Raw genomic sequence first — 13,931 nt, forward strand, 5'->3', positions numbered from 1 at the left:
TTTATGAGTTCTTCATTATTACTTTTCCTACATAAACTTGCTATTAATTAAAACATTTAGATTTAATTCGTCAGAACAAGTTTGCAACTGACACTAAGGAAATCATACTGACTGTAAATCATTGCGAATTTACTTAATTTAGAGTGGTCATTCCTAGCGATCGTCGAGATGTTTGTTTTACAGTAAACGTTGACGTTATGCCCTGTCTCTTTCAATTATATTATGCCATCTTCCTCGTCGGTTATATATTATGTAAGTATTATTCATATAAACATCGGTATTGTATACGTTTTTTCATATTCGTTTTCTACACAGTTGTTAACACCCAGTAGGCTGCGGGGGAGGGGGGTTGTGTGTTTTCGTTAATTGGTGAGGATCTTTATATTGTGTTGTATCTGGGGAGTGTCATTCTCTTTTAGTGCCTTATAATTTAACACTCAACCATAAAATTTCCACTCATTTACTTATTTTACTAAATATTTCTTTATATTGACCGTCACTTTTACATACATCTAGTTGATTTGTTGTGAGCAGTAGAAATAAAAGGAAGAAACGAAAGATATCTCACGAACTAACGATGTTGTATTTATAATTGCACTGTTTTTTAAATCTGTATTTCAGTTTTCATTCTTCCCAGGGCGCACATGGCGGAGCCGTAACCTATCCCACTTCCCCTTTATCTTATCTTTTTACGGAAACCCACATCGGTACTATTTAAGAAGAGTGGTCCCGGTGCGCGCCTTCGCATATTCGCGCATCCACGCTAGCAAGTCGTGATTAGTCGATCCTACAACGACTATCTAGCAAAGTAAATAACACAAAGTAAATAATTTTTTTAAACAAAGTAAATAAAACATAAAGTAAGGATCCACTAGGCACGACTAGCTGGCGCGAGTGCGCGCACCGGGACCACTCTTCTTAAATAGTACCCATTTTCGGCTATCGTGATTTCGATTTGGCAAAAACGCGACTTCATAATTTTGATTCTGCTATTGACATCCTTATTCTAATCCTTTGGATGTAGGATAACTAAGCGGAAGGGAAAAGGAGAGACTGCGCAGGAGGATCGGCAGGGACCAGATGACGTCAAGTCTGCCTCTTTTTGCGTCGCTCTTCTAGAATTTGTTTTGAAGGGATCCGAGCTGAGGAGATATGTCGAGTCAACAGATGATACCTGAATAATCTGGCCGCGGTACCCAATTGCAACTCAAGGCATGAGCAACTATATTTCCGTACCTTTAAACTACAATTCCTTAGCACAGAGTTTGAAATCAGTCATAAAACATTTAAACAATAATTAAGCGACTACAGTAAACAGCAACATATGTGTGAGATATAAGCATGTACGAATTGTCTGGACGATCTTTCGTTTTGACTCGAAAAATCATTACAAAGAACTCGGTAATTTCCGTGACCGCGTGTGGTCTTGTCAACTGTGATTTGACTTATCAAAACGGCAAGAGAAATATATTACCATATGAAATGTGAGAACACTGAAGCTAAATGGAAACAGGATCTTTTCCTTTTGAACGGCAGACAATTTCTAGTTAACTAAACTACACACTTTCTGTTTCCAAATGTCAACAGCAACAACATTAAAAGATTAATATGTTATTTTAAATAAGTTCAACAAAATGCAGCCATGGCTGTGTGGATATGGAGTCTACTTTGTAACCAGATGGTGTTAAATTCTATCTCACCATGTGACACAGGAAAGAATTTCGGATCTTTTCCTTTTGAACGGCAGTTTGTAACATAATTTCTAGGTAACTAAAAAGTTTTAAACTTCGTATACTGGTAGAATGTGTTTATAAAATATCATTTTCTCTTGGTTTTATTGAGAAAATTCTATAGTTTGTAAGATATTTCGTCTGAAAATCCGAGCATTTCGGCAATTTTAACCAATCGATTACCTCCAATGAACTAAAATCATTTGCTGCGTCTAAAACTGAGACAACATCCTGTCACTAACCCTAACCCTAAATTTTTTTTCTTAATTGTTAATTTAATTGTTACGCGTGTAAAAAAAAACGAAAGCAATGGAAAATAATTTAAACAATGAACAAACAAAATAATTCTAGAATTTTATACACACGCTATCCGTATACGTACGGAATTAAATTAATTTAACAATTAAGAAAAAAAAAATTAGGGTTAGGGTTAGGGGCAGGTTTATAATAATAATGAAATTATTGTATACAGTGCTCAGGTGCACCACAACTTGTCAGAAAGTGTATATAAAGTACATGCAGTAATGTAGAAATGTCTGGAAAGCGAACAATGTATGAGTCAGATACATGCTTGTGTGTGTATGGAGGGGAGAAAATCAAGTGTAGTGTTGGCGAATCTCAGGAAGCATGGAAGTTTTGAAGGATGCAGTGCTCCGACAACTAACAACTGATGCCGGCAGTTTGTTCCATGCTTCAGCAACTCTCAGCGTGAAAAAATGTTTCCTGAAGTCATGGGAGCTGTGCTGTTTTCTTACTTTGTAAATATGTCCACGGGTGTTAGATGGGTGGAGTTTGAAAAGGTGCTCAGAGTTATTGTTTGTACGATGGTCGATAATTTTATAGGTGTCTGCCAAGTCAGCTGCCAGACGTCGGAGTTTCAATGTGTCCATGCCCAGGGAAGTAAGGCGTTCAGGATATGGCAAATGCCTGATGGAGGGTATTCTTTTGGTTGCACGTCGCTGAACAGCTTCCAGACGATTGATATCCTGGGCAAGATAGGATTAGTGATAGGATGTTGTCTCAGTTTTAGACGCAGCAAATGATTTTAGCTCAGAAGAGAGCATAGGATTGGTTAAAATTCAAAAAATTAAACTACGTTAAACAAACAAATTACAATTGTCTCAAGGCCTTCCGCGTGACCATATCACGCCATCCGACGAATTTTTTTTTGGCTGCATCCTTCATGCTAGCTCCACACAATGTACATATTTTCTGGGTATTTAAAAGTCCATTTCTCTTAAGCCAATTAAGGCTATCTGCTGTTGTAGCGGTGGCGATGGCAATATCGCGGTGATTAATTCCTTTTACACTGGGATATGCAGAAGCCATACTGAATTACGCGCAGTTTCGATGGTGGTGGTGGTGGTGGTGGTGGTAGTGGTGGTCATTAGTGGTGCAGATTGGTGTGATTTCTTTTTAAAAACAATAATGAATAATGCAAGAATATATTTATTTATAAAGTTTAAACAGAACATGGAATGAAATGAACTTCAATTGTTTTATAAACCTATCAGCGTGGTGGTATGTAAATAAACAGTGTAAATTAACGAAGGTATAAACCTGACGTAAATACACGAAGTTGACGTCAGATTTTTCTACTTTCACTTCTGACAGCTAATACCACGACAGTGCATATGTGATGGTGAAGCAGTTTCTTCAGCTCTCTGAAAACGAACCAAAGAACATAGGGAAAAAAAGGACATGCATTTTAACGAAGTGGCAAACAGCTACTCAAATGGTGTAGGGTTCTTAATAAAGAACATTATGCTATGATGCTGATTAATTTCAGAAGCGCCCAAAACCTGGTTTGTAGCACAAGTCTGTAAAATAATTCTCTAAAAACTTGAAGATATCATCAATAAAGCGAGGGAGAGATATATTGTACAAACAAGGTGAGGGGGGATGCACAAATGACTGGGGGTGAGGGGAAGGAATTTTGGTGGCCTTTCACCACAAATGAGGGAAGGAGCTACCCCTACTTGAATTTGCCAGTTATAACAATACAGTGTAGTACCTTGATAACTACAAAGCATTTCGTACATGTACTTTGCATGCCCCAATAAATCTTACTGTGAGGGTGGTTTTTGTAATTCATACCATTACAAAAGTGTATCAAACCTGCTTCCTCTCACTCCATTTCTCCTCGGTGTTTTCCTGGAGTGGGTCATAAATGATGGCAGAACAGTTAACATGAGAAAGACAAACATCACAAACCTAAGATATGCTGACAACATTGATAGGATTGGCAGGAAGGAAGGACAGATTGGTCAACTTAGGTAGCCACTTTGATGCAAGCAAATTAGCATGTATTGTATTTATTGTTGTGTATGCAGGTACTTTGAAAATACCTCATGGAATGATGACCGTGTGCTGCTTAGTAACGGGCTGCTCTTTGACAAGGTACAGGATCTGTTGAGTCACCGTGCCAGCGACGAAGTGAAGTTAAGGGACTGTAGCATGGTGGATTATGAAGAGTTAACAGAAAAGCTCAGCTGAGCCAATGTTGCTTCTTACATTGAGGCCTGAGTGAAGGAATCCCAGATCGACAGTCAGAATCACCAAGTTCTATCAAGATAGTAACTGTAATGCATCCAGAGGGGTGACGTCCATGTAATTAGCCAATGAAAGATTCACTATGACTCAATCTCCCAACTGAAATTCTTAATAATGGAATTGGATGGTGACAGAGAGTCATGGGAGTCTGCAAAGGCTGCATGACCAAAGAGAGTGTATATATTGTATGTATCACCTATGCATTGTATATATATATATATATATATATTGTATGTGCATGTGCTGTTGAATCTTTTCACTTTGGCAGTCTTTGATTTCTTATATTCTTTCTCTTTTATTTCAGAATAACTGATGATATTGGCAGAAAAGGAATTTTTATATCTGACATCTTCCTTATTCATCTTCTTTGATAGACTAAAGGAAGCTGTTATACAGAAGAGGTATAACCATGTTTATATAAATTGGTGATGAATTATAGTGAAACGTTTCCTCTCTATGAGATTGTCATCAACATTTCTCACATTCACTGCTTAATATTTGTAGCAGATTAATTTCATTTGAAATAAGCTTGGATTAAATTACAAAGACACTTTCTGCACCTTCAGATATCAGCAGAGATAAAAGTTGATAAAAATATAACAAAACAAACTGCTGGTACGTGTAAGTTATAAAATGAGAAATAAGAAAAATATTCCTACATATATACAGAGTAGTAAGAGCCAAAAATTATGGAAGATTTAATTACATAAGAAAGTTTGAGAGTTGATTTTCTTTTTCTTAATGCCCTTAACATTGAAACCAGCCATACCCTGCCTATATATTCTGACTATTTTACAATCAGTACAACAAGATTTGGCCTATCATACCTACCCTGCAATGCCACTCAAAAAAATCACATCTTTGAAGTTGCAAACCTATGAGATAATGCAGGTTTAATTCAAAACAACTTGAATAAAAATAGAATTACAAATAGCAGAGTAATTTGAATGCTAAAAGGTTTAAAAGATGCCGAAAGAGGTAGGGAAAACACCATACCAATGTGATATGTGTCAAAAATCGTTCTCTCAAGAACATCACCTTACAACTCACAAATATATTCACACAGGAGAAAAACCATATCACTGTGATATCTGTGGTAAAACATTTCGTCAGAATGTACACTTAATTGTCCACAAACGTATTCATACAGGAGAAAAACCATATCACTGTGACACCTGTGGTAAATCATTCGCTACGAAAACAAACTTAATTCGACACAAGCTTATTCATACAAGAGAGAAACAGAATCACTTTGATGTTTGTCGTAAATCATTTCCTTGGCATGCCAGTGTAGATAAAGACAATCGCACACATACGGGGATGAAACCTTATCGCTGTGATATCTGTGGTAAATCATTCTCTCGGAGTGGTAACTTAGCTAGACACAAGCACATTCATACGGGAGAGAAGCCATATTGCTGTGATATCTTTGGCAAATCGTTCTCTCAGAGTGCTCACTTAGCTATGCACATTTGCAGTCATACAGGAGAGAAGCCATATTGCTGTGATATCTGTGGAAAATCATTCTCTCAGAAAACTAACCTGGATATGCACAATCACATTCATTCAAAAGAGAAGACATTTCGATGTGATATCTGTGGTAAATCATTCTCTCGGAATGATCACTTAGCTAGACACAAGCACATTCATACTGCAGAGATGCCATATCGATGTGATATCTGTGGTAAATTCTTTTCTCGGAACGAGCAATTAGCTACGCACAATCGCATTCATACAGGAGAGAAGCCATATTGCTGTGGCATCTGTGGTAAATCATTCTCTCAGAATCAGCACTTAGCTAAACACTATCGTATTCATACAGGAGAGAAGCCATATTGCTGTGATATCTGTGGTAAATCATTCTCTCAGAGTTATAACTTAGCTAAACACTATCACATTCACACAGGAGAGAAACCGTATTGTTGTGATATCTGTGGTAAATCATTCTCCCGCAATGATTGCTTAGCTAAACACTATCGCATTCATACAGGAGAGAAACCGTATTGCTGTGATATCTGTGGTAAATCTTTCTCTCAGAATGATAACTTAGCTAAACACTATCATATTCATACAGGAGAGAAGCCATATCACTGTGATACTTGTGGTAAATCATTCTCCTGCAATAATAACTTAGCTAAACACTATCGCATTCATACAGGTGAGAAACCATATTGCTGTGATATCTGTGGTAAATCGTTCTCTCAGAATGCTCACTTAGCTGCACACAATCGCATGCATACAGGAGAGAAACCGTATCAATGTGATATCTGTGGTAAATCATTTCCTTGGAGTGCCAGTTTAGCTAAACACTGTTGCATTCATACAGGCGAGAAGCCATCCCACTGTGATATCTGAAGTAAATCATTCTTTCTGAATGATAGCTTAGCTAAACACTATCGCATTCATACATGAGAGAAGCCATATTGCTCTGATATCTGTGGTAAATCATTCTCTCAGAATTATCACTTAACTAAACACAATCGCATTCATACAGGAGAGAAGCCATATCTCTGTGATATCTGAAGTAAATCATTCTCTCAGAATGATAGCTTAGCTAAACACTGTCACATTCATACAGGAGAGAAGCCATATCGCTCTGATATCTGTGGTAAATCATTCTCTCAGAAGTATCACTTAACTAAACACAATCGCATTCATACAGGAGAGAAACCATATCAATGTGATATCTGTGGTAAATCGTTCTCTCAGAATGATTGCTTAGGTAAGCACAGTCAATTTCATTCAAAAGAGAAAATATTTCAGGCCTTCTACCTAGAGCAGAAAATTATTTTATGTCAGTTTAACATGCATTTTATTATATAAAAAAAAGTCCTTTAAGCAAAATTTGGGTGAACTGACGAACTGTAAGCCATATATACACTGTGCGAATGTAAGTCTTTGTTTAACTAATTCGTGAGCTTCAGATATTTTACTCTCTTTAAGAAAGGATTACATTTTCAATAATATCATATCAAAAACAAGGTTAAAAGGAAAAAAATCCAGAATCCATAGGCCATGGTGCCCCATATATGACTGAAAGACTTCCTCAGGTGGTGCTATTAAGTTACACATGGCCTAGGCCTTACTGGCAGGATCCTATTAGAGTCATCAACATTATTGGGAATTTGAGAGTTTGAGTAAAGGAGTTTCACCAACCTCTCAAATTTTAATAGCATTCCCAAGAAAAGTTATATTTGACCATTGTAAGTAATTATATCTTCACATTTATACCATAATATTTATTAATTAAGTTTTTAGAGAAACTCATGTCTTGTCAACAATTTCTTGTTCTTAAGAAATTATCAATTACTGTTACCAATGTCTTTGTAATACTAAAGCAAATACTACAGTACAACTTCATATGTGGCAAAAGGGCAGTTGAGTTGGCAGAACTAAAGGATCACTGAATTATATTTTTTCTGTATATTTTCTAAAATAACCTATTCTTAAATATTTTCTAATTCATGGAATTTATGTATCATAGTTGTTTCTATAAAATAGCCATTATTGATATTTTGTTCTTTTTAAATTTTATAACTACTATTGATGAGAAATAAAAAAAACATACACTACCATTTGTTTTTTTCTTTCTTCTTACATTCATCTTTGCAATATAAAATTTATGTTCAGATAAACACACATGATTTTGGGCAGCGTTCCAGCTTGTGCTTGTACCACTTAAAATTTGCAGAAAAGGCAAACAAGTGTATTCAGCCGTGCAATTTCAAAACTTCGGTAATCTAAATCCGGAGAAGTTGAGCACAGCATCTTCTTCCTTTTCTCTTCCTACTAATAGTGTATTCTTCATCAAAAATCTGGTGTCGAAGAAATTCTTCATGGTAGACGCCCGTTCTTGTTGTAGCATTTGGCCTATTCGTCTCACTGCAGACAAGCCCAAGCGTTCTTCAATTTTTTTGCACGCCACTGACTCGTCAGATTTGCACCCCATCGACTCAGTCAGATTTCACTACGCCTCGACATTAATCTTCGTCAAGATTTTCAATGGGTTTTCGTCATCTCTGACATCCCGCATCCTATTCCCGGTGCTGATTTCTTGGATCGGTTTAATCTATTGGTAGATGTCAGCCATCGAAAGCTTTTTGACAGTACTACGTCACTCTCCATGCCGACTGGAAGTTCCACCAATGCGGTTCTTAGACTGACATTTTTTGTTGCCACCTCTGTAGACTTCTTTCATTCTCTTTTGGCTTCATTTCTGGAGCTAGTGGACATTACCTTTCTGCCAGCAAAGCCTACCCACTCGACCATTTTATCACCACCACTGGGTCGCCTGTTTTATTGCGCCTTGCACCTGACCGTCTAAGAATGGCTAGGGCCAAGTTTGAGCACCTGCTCCAACTTGGCCTAATATGCCCCTCCACCAGCCCATGGGTATCTCCCCTTCATTTCGCGCGAAAAGGGGTGTCTGATTTTCGCCCTGTAGGAAATTATATACGCCTCAATGCGGTAACAATATCCGATTGCAACCCAATAAGAAACCTCCAGGACTTTTCGGCCAATCTTCATGGTTGTTCCATTTTTTCAAAAGTCAATCTTATACGCGCTTATCACTGAATACCAGTCAACCCAGCCAATGTTCCCAAAACTGCGATTACTACCCCTTTTCAGTGTTATGAGTTTTGGTTTGCGGAATGCTACCAGCACTTCATTGTTGAGGTTGTCCGTGTTCTTAGATTTTGTGTTTGCCTATGTTGGTGATATGCTCATTTTGAGCAACACCCGTGAAAATCATCTCCGGCACCTCTCTCAGCTTTTTCAGCGCCTTCGTGCTTATTGTACGCCTCAATCCCCACAAGTGTGTTTTTGGACAATCTTCTCTAGATTTTCTAGGTCATCGTGGAATCAGACCTCTGTCGTCAAAAGTCGATGCCATTCAATGCATCGCACCTCCTACTTCCTTGCGCCAGCTCAGGCATTATCTAGGGATGGTCAATTTCTACAGACGTTTTATTCCCGGTTGTGCAGATAAGCTACTTCCTCTCATCAAGCTATTAAAGGACACCCCTAGAAAGGATGGTCAAGTCACCCTCTCTGTTAAGGCACTGACAGCTTTTGAGTCCATCAAGAAGGATCTAGCTTCTGTTCTTTTGCTTGCACATCCGGTTCCTGGGGCTTCTCTCTCTTTAACTGTAGATGCATTGGACACTGCGATTGGCGCTGTGTTACAACACACAGTGGACGATTGTACTTGACCTCTGGCTTTCTTTTCTCGCCAACTGCAACCAGCTGAATGACGATACAGCACTTTTGATCGTGAGCTCCTAGCGGTCTATCTATCGGTTCGTTATTTCCAGCATCAACTCAAAGCTCGAGATTTTGTGATCTATACAGATCACAAGCCTCTTACGTTTGCCCTGTCTTCTAAAATGGACAAACTCTTGCCTCGTGCTTTCCGTCACTTGGATTTTATTTCACAAATTACCAGTGACATTCGTCACATACCTGGAAAAGAGGACGTTCCTGCTGACGCTCTTTCTCGCCTTCCAGTCTGTTCTCTTTTTTCTCCTGCTGCGATTGACTTAACTCCCATTTCGCAGGACCAGCCACCTTTGGCGACGTTAGACTTAACTTCGCCTAAGTTCTCCTGTTGCCAGTTTGACTATTTTCCGCTTCCGTCAGCTGAAGGTGCCATTCTTTGTGATACTTCCACTGGTTCTCCAGGCCATTCATGCCAGAGAATCATCAACACTCAGTGTTTGAGGCACTGCACTCCTTATCACATCCCGCTACCCTTAAGCTTATCACTGCTCCGTTTTTCTGGCCGAATATGCGTCACACTATTACCTCATGGGCATGCACTTGCTCAAAGTGCCAATGGTCCAAGATTCAATGGCACATTCGTACCCTGTTTGGACACTTTCCCTCTACGGAGGCCCGTTTTTGCCATGTCCACATTGATCTGGTTGGACAATGGCTTGTGAGACGTGGGTTTCCTTATCTTTTAACCTGTGTCGATCGCTTCTCCTGTTGGCCAGAAGCCATTCCGATTTCCCGTTTCGGAGTTCCATCCAGATTGACTACAAAGCAACTGGCAGAAAGGAAGAAAAAGGGTTTGCAGATGCTCCCAATGGAAAATGAGTAGCAGAATTGCAAGTATAATCCATGATATTCTCAGCAGGAGCTAGTTGATTTGCCAAAATTGTTTCCGTCATAGGCACCAAAATGGTCTGAACATTAGGTTGCAGTCTAGAGGAAAAGCGTTGTTTGATCATTACACAATCTGCTGGTGCATTTTCAGCTAGTTCCTTCATTTGTCTCAATAGCTGTGAAGGCATATGATCAGCAAAGTGTTCATCGTTCACTTATGTGCAAAACTTTTACTCTGCTAATATGGAAGTCCGTCACAAAGTCACTGTCTTAACATTGTAATAAGTGGCATCTGATGCTGGGTGGGTAATAAGATGCTTATCTTCTGACCTTCAAGAAGCCTGTTCATTCAGGAGGAAAACCATTTCAATGTGATATCTGCGGTAAATCATTCTCTCAAAGTAGTAATTTAACTATTCGTAAAAGCATTCATACAAGAGAGAAACAGAATCACTTTGATGTTTGTCGTAAATCATTTCCTTGGCATGCCAGATAGAGACAATCGCACACATAAGGGGGTGAAACCTTATCGCTGTGATATCTGTGGTAAATCATTCTCTCAGAGTGGTAACTTAGCTAGACACAATCGCATTCATACAGGAGAGAAGCCATATCGCTGTGAGATGTGGAAAATCATTCTCTCACAAAACTAGCTTGGCTAAGCACCATCACATTCATTCAAAAGAGAAGACATTTCGATGTGATATCTGTGGTAAATCATTCTCTCATAGTGATAGTCTGGCTAAGCACAATCACATTCACACTGGAAAGAAACCATATTCCTGTGATATCTGTGGTAAATCATTTTCCCACAACGATAACTTAGCTAAACACTGTCGTATTCATACAGGAGAGAAGCCATATTGTGATATCTGTGGTAAATCATACTCCCACAATGCTCACTTAGCTGCACACAATTGCATTCATACAGGAGAAAAGCCATATCCTTTGATATATGAGGTAAATCATTCTCTCAGAATGATTGCTTAGGTAAGCAGTCAATTTCATTCAGAAGAGAAAACATTTTAGGCCTTCTACATACAGCAGAAAATTATTTGATATCAGTTTAACATGTATTTTATTATATAAAAAAAACGAGTTCTTTAAAGAAATTTTGGGGGTTTAGGTTAACTGATGAACTATAAGCCATAAATACACAAATATATTGTTTCATTTTCCCTGTGATTTTTATTGTTGTGCAAATGTAAGTCTTTGTTTAACTAATTCTTGAGCTTCAGATATTTTACACTCTTTAAGAAAGAATTACATTTTCAATAATATCATATCAAAAACAAGGTTAAAAGGAAAAAAATCCAGAATCCATAGGCCATGGTGCTCCATATATGACTGAAAGATTTCCTCAGGTGGTGCTATTAAGTTACACATGGCCCAGGCCTTACTGGCTGGATCCTATTAGAGTTATCAACATTATTGGGAATTTGAGAGTTTGAGTAAAGTAGTTTCACCAGCCTCTAAAATTTTAATAGCATTCCCAAGAAAAGTTATTTTTGACCATTGTAAGTAATTATATCTTCACATTTATACCGTAATATTTATTAATAAAGTTTTTAGAAAAACAATTTCTTGTTCTTAAGAAATTATCAATTACTGTTACCAATGTCTTTGTAATACTAAAGCAAATACTACAGTACAACTTCATATGTGGCAAAAGGGCAGTTGAGTTGGCAGAACTAAAGGATCACTGAATTATATTTTTTCTGTATATTTTCTAAAATAACCTATTCTTAAATATTTTCTAATTCATGGAATTTATGTATCATAGTTGTTTCTATAAAATAGCCATTATTGATATTTTGTTCTTTTTAAATTTTATAACTACTATTGATGAGAAATAAGAAAAAACATACACTACCATTTGTTTTTTTCTTTCTTCTTACATTCATCTTTGCAATATAGAATTTATATTCACACAAACACACATGATTTTGGTTATTCTTGTTCAGTGTAAATGCTACAGTCAGAAACATTAGTTGCAATAATCCAATTTTCAAATACTAGAAATGATCAGTTAATGAGGAAGTGAAAAACTTAAGCAATACATTGATAAAAACAAATGAACAGATTTGGCAGTTTTAGCAGATTCAGTGAAACAGTGTTGTTCACTATACATCTTTGTGGTTGTTGAATGTAATACTTTTTTCAAAGATCTGAATATTCGTGAATTTTGATTTGATTTGTTTAGTTCAGTATCAAGTCTATCACTGCATCTGTGTGTGTGTGTAAAACAAAAAAAAAAAAACACAAAGTGGATTTTAAAATGTTTTGGTAGCATTTTATTAATGCAATTTTAAATTACATCATAGCAACATTTTCAGGTAGGCAGGAAGCAAGCTTCTCACACAGCCATGGGCAAGGAATATGTTTTTATATAAAAAAAAATGTCAACAAGGTTATGGAAGAACGAAGCAAATGTTTAGTAATATCAAGTTGGAGAAATGTGCTACTATTATCATACACTGATCATATCTGTTGTGAATTCTATAGTTTATGGTGAGGGTCAGTACAAATGATATGTGTTGTACATGTGGCAGGAGTATCTAGCAATCAGATCAGTATATCCAATGTTGTGATTTGCTGGAATATTACCCACATCATTGAAAAAAATCTGACCAATCGAGTCTTTGTGAGGAACCAGCTACAACAGTAATTTCATCTTTTGGCACTCTTCTCACCAGTCTAACCATTGCTATGTATCCAGTGCACCATAGCTACTTAGACAGATGATGGACAGCATCTGACCAAGCCAAGCAGACAACACAAAAGCAATGCACACATGGCAAATGAGAGACTTTAGAAGACAGTGGCATGACCAGCAGCTAACCATGATAAGCAAATAGTGACAAACACCAGCAAGCATTTCGACTGTTGTATGCGACAAGAACTCAAATCCAAGAAAAATATTAAAACACTCTCGATTTGTCATTCATAGTAATGATATTTTTCTTTATAAAAAGAATATTTCGTTTATCAAAAACCTCAACAGATATCAGTGGTTTCTTTGTAACATACAAAATGATAGAAAAATAATTTAAGCGTAAACCAGGTATATTTAGCATAAAGTGGCTATAGTAGAACACCTTGGATGGTGGAATCACTTGGCCTGTCCATCAATAAAGAGTACAGCTATCCAAGTGAACTGATAGAAAATTGCATGACTCAGTGAATACCAACAACTTGGACACACAATGGAGCCCTGGGAACCCACCGGCCCAGAGCACCATCCAGTTCCAAGTGAAATGTGTGGAGGCACATGACCTAGTGGTTAGGGAGTGGACTCATAATTACAAGATTGTGGTTTTGATCCCTGAACCAAGCGATGTGTGTTCTTGAGCAAAACGCTTCATTTCACATTCCTCCAGTCCACTCAGCAAAAATGAGTAGTCTTGATGGACCAGTACCCCATCCATGAGGAAATATTTGTGTTACAGAATGACAGAAAAAGAAATCCATAACCTACAAAGAGCACAACAAAAACAGCAGGCTATATATTGAAAAGGAAATCTGAAGAGGTTTCTGACT

The 13,931-nt window shown here is 37.5% G+C and overlaps 2 protein-coding genes across 3 annotated transcripts in view; one reads left to right on the top strand and one right to left on the bottom strand.

The window, feature by feature from the left end:
* LOC115218568 (zinc finger protein OZF-like) lies at positions 1-11,676 on the top strand. 2 transcript variants are annotated; one of them, XM_036508220.1, is made up of 3 exons: positions 1-252; positions 4,588-6,555; positions 11,352-11,676. In XM_036508220.1, the coding sequence occupies exons 2-3, from the start codon at positions 5,250-5,252 to the stop codon at positions 11,459-11,461; spliced, it is 1,416 nt and encodes a 471-aa protein (XP_036364113.1). In that variant the 5' UTR covers positions 1-252; positions 4,588-5,249; the 3' UTR covers positions 11,462-11,676. The 2 variants fall into 2 exon arrangements, with proteins under 2 accessions (XP_036364113.1, XP_036364115.1); XM_036508222.1 differs by lacking the exon at positions 11,352-11,676 and adding an exon at positions 6,724-7,268 and having other exon boundaries at positions 2-252.
* LOC115218671 (zinc finger protein 850-like) overlaps positions 11,580-13,931 on the bottom strand; it is a 32,858-nt gene continuing 30,506 nt past the window's right edge. Inside the window, exon 5 of the mRNA XM_036508551.1 lies at positions 11,580-11,641. Coding sequence (XP_036364444.1) covers positions 11,580-11,641 — 62 coding nt within the window. The remainder of the gene's footprint in view (positions 11,642-13,931) is intronic.

The sequence above is a fragment of the Octopus sinensis genome, linkage group LG13 (assembly GCF_006345805.1).
Source record: "Octopus sinensis linkage group LG13, ASM634580v1, whole genome shotgun sequence".
In the NCBI taxonomy this organism is placed as follows: Eukaryota; Metazoa; Mollusca; class Cephalopoda; order Octopoda; family Octopodidae; genus Octopus; species Octopus sinensis.

Coding starts and splice junctions, on each gene's coding strand:
- LOC115218568 (XM_036508220.1), top strand. CDS start 5,250: ATGCCGAAAGAGGTAGGGAAAACACCATACCAATGTGATATGTGTCAA. Junction 6,556..11,351: donor GTATCAATGTGATATCTGTG/GTAAATCATTTC, acceptor TTGATATATGAG/GTAAATCATTCTCTCAGAAT.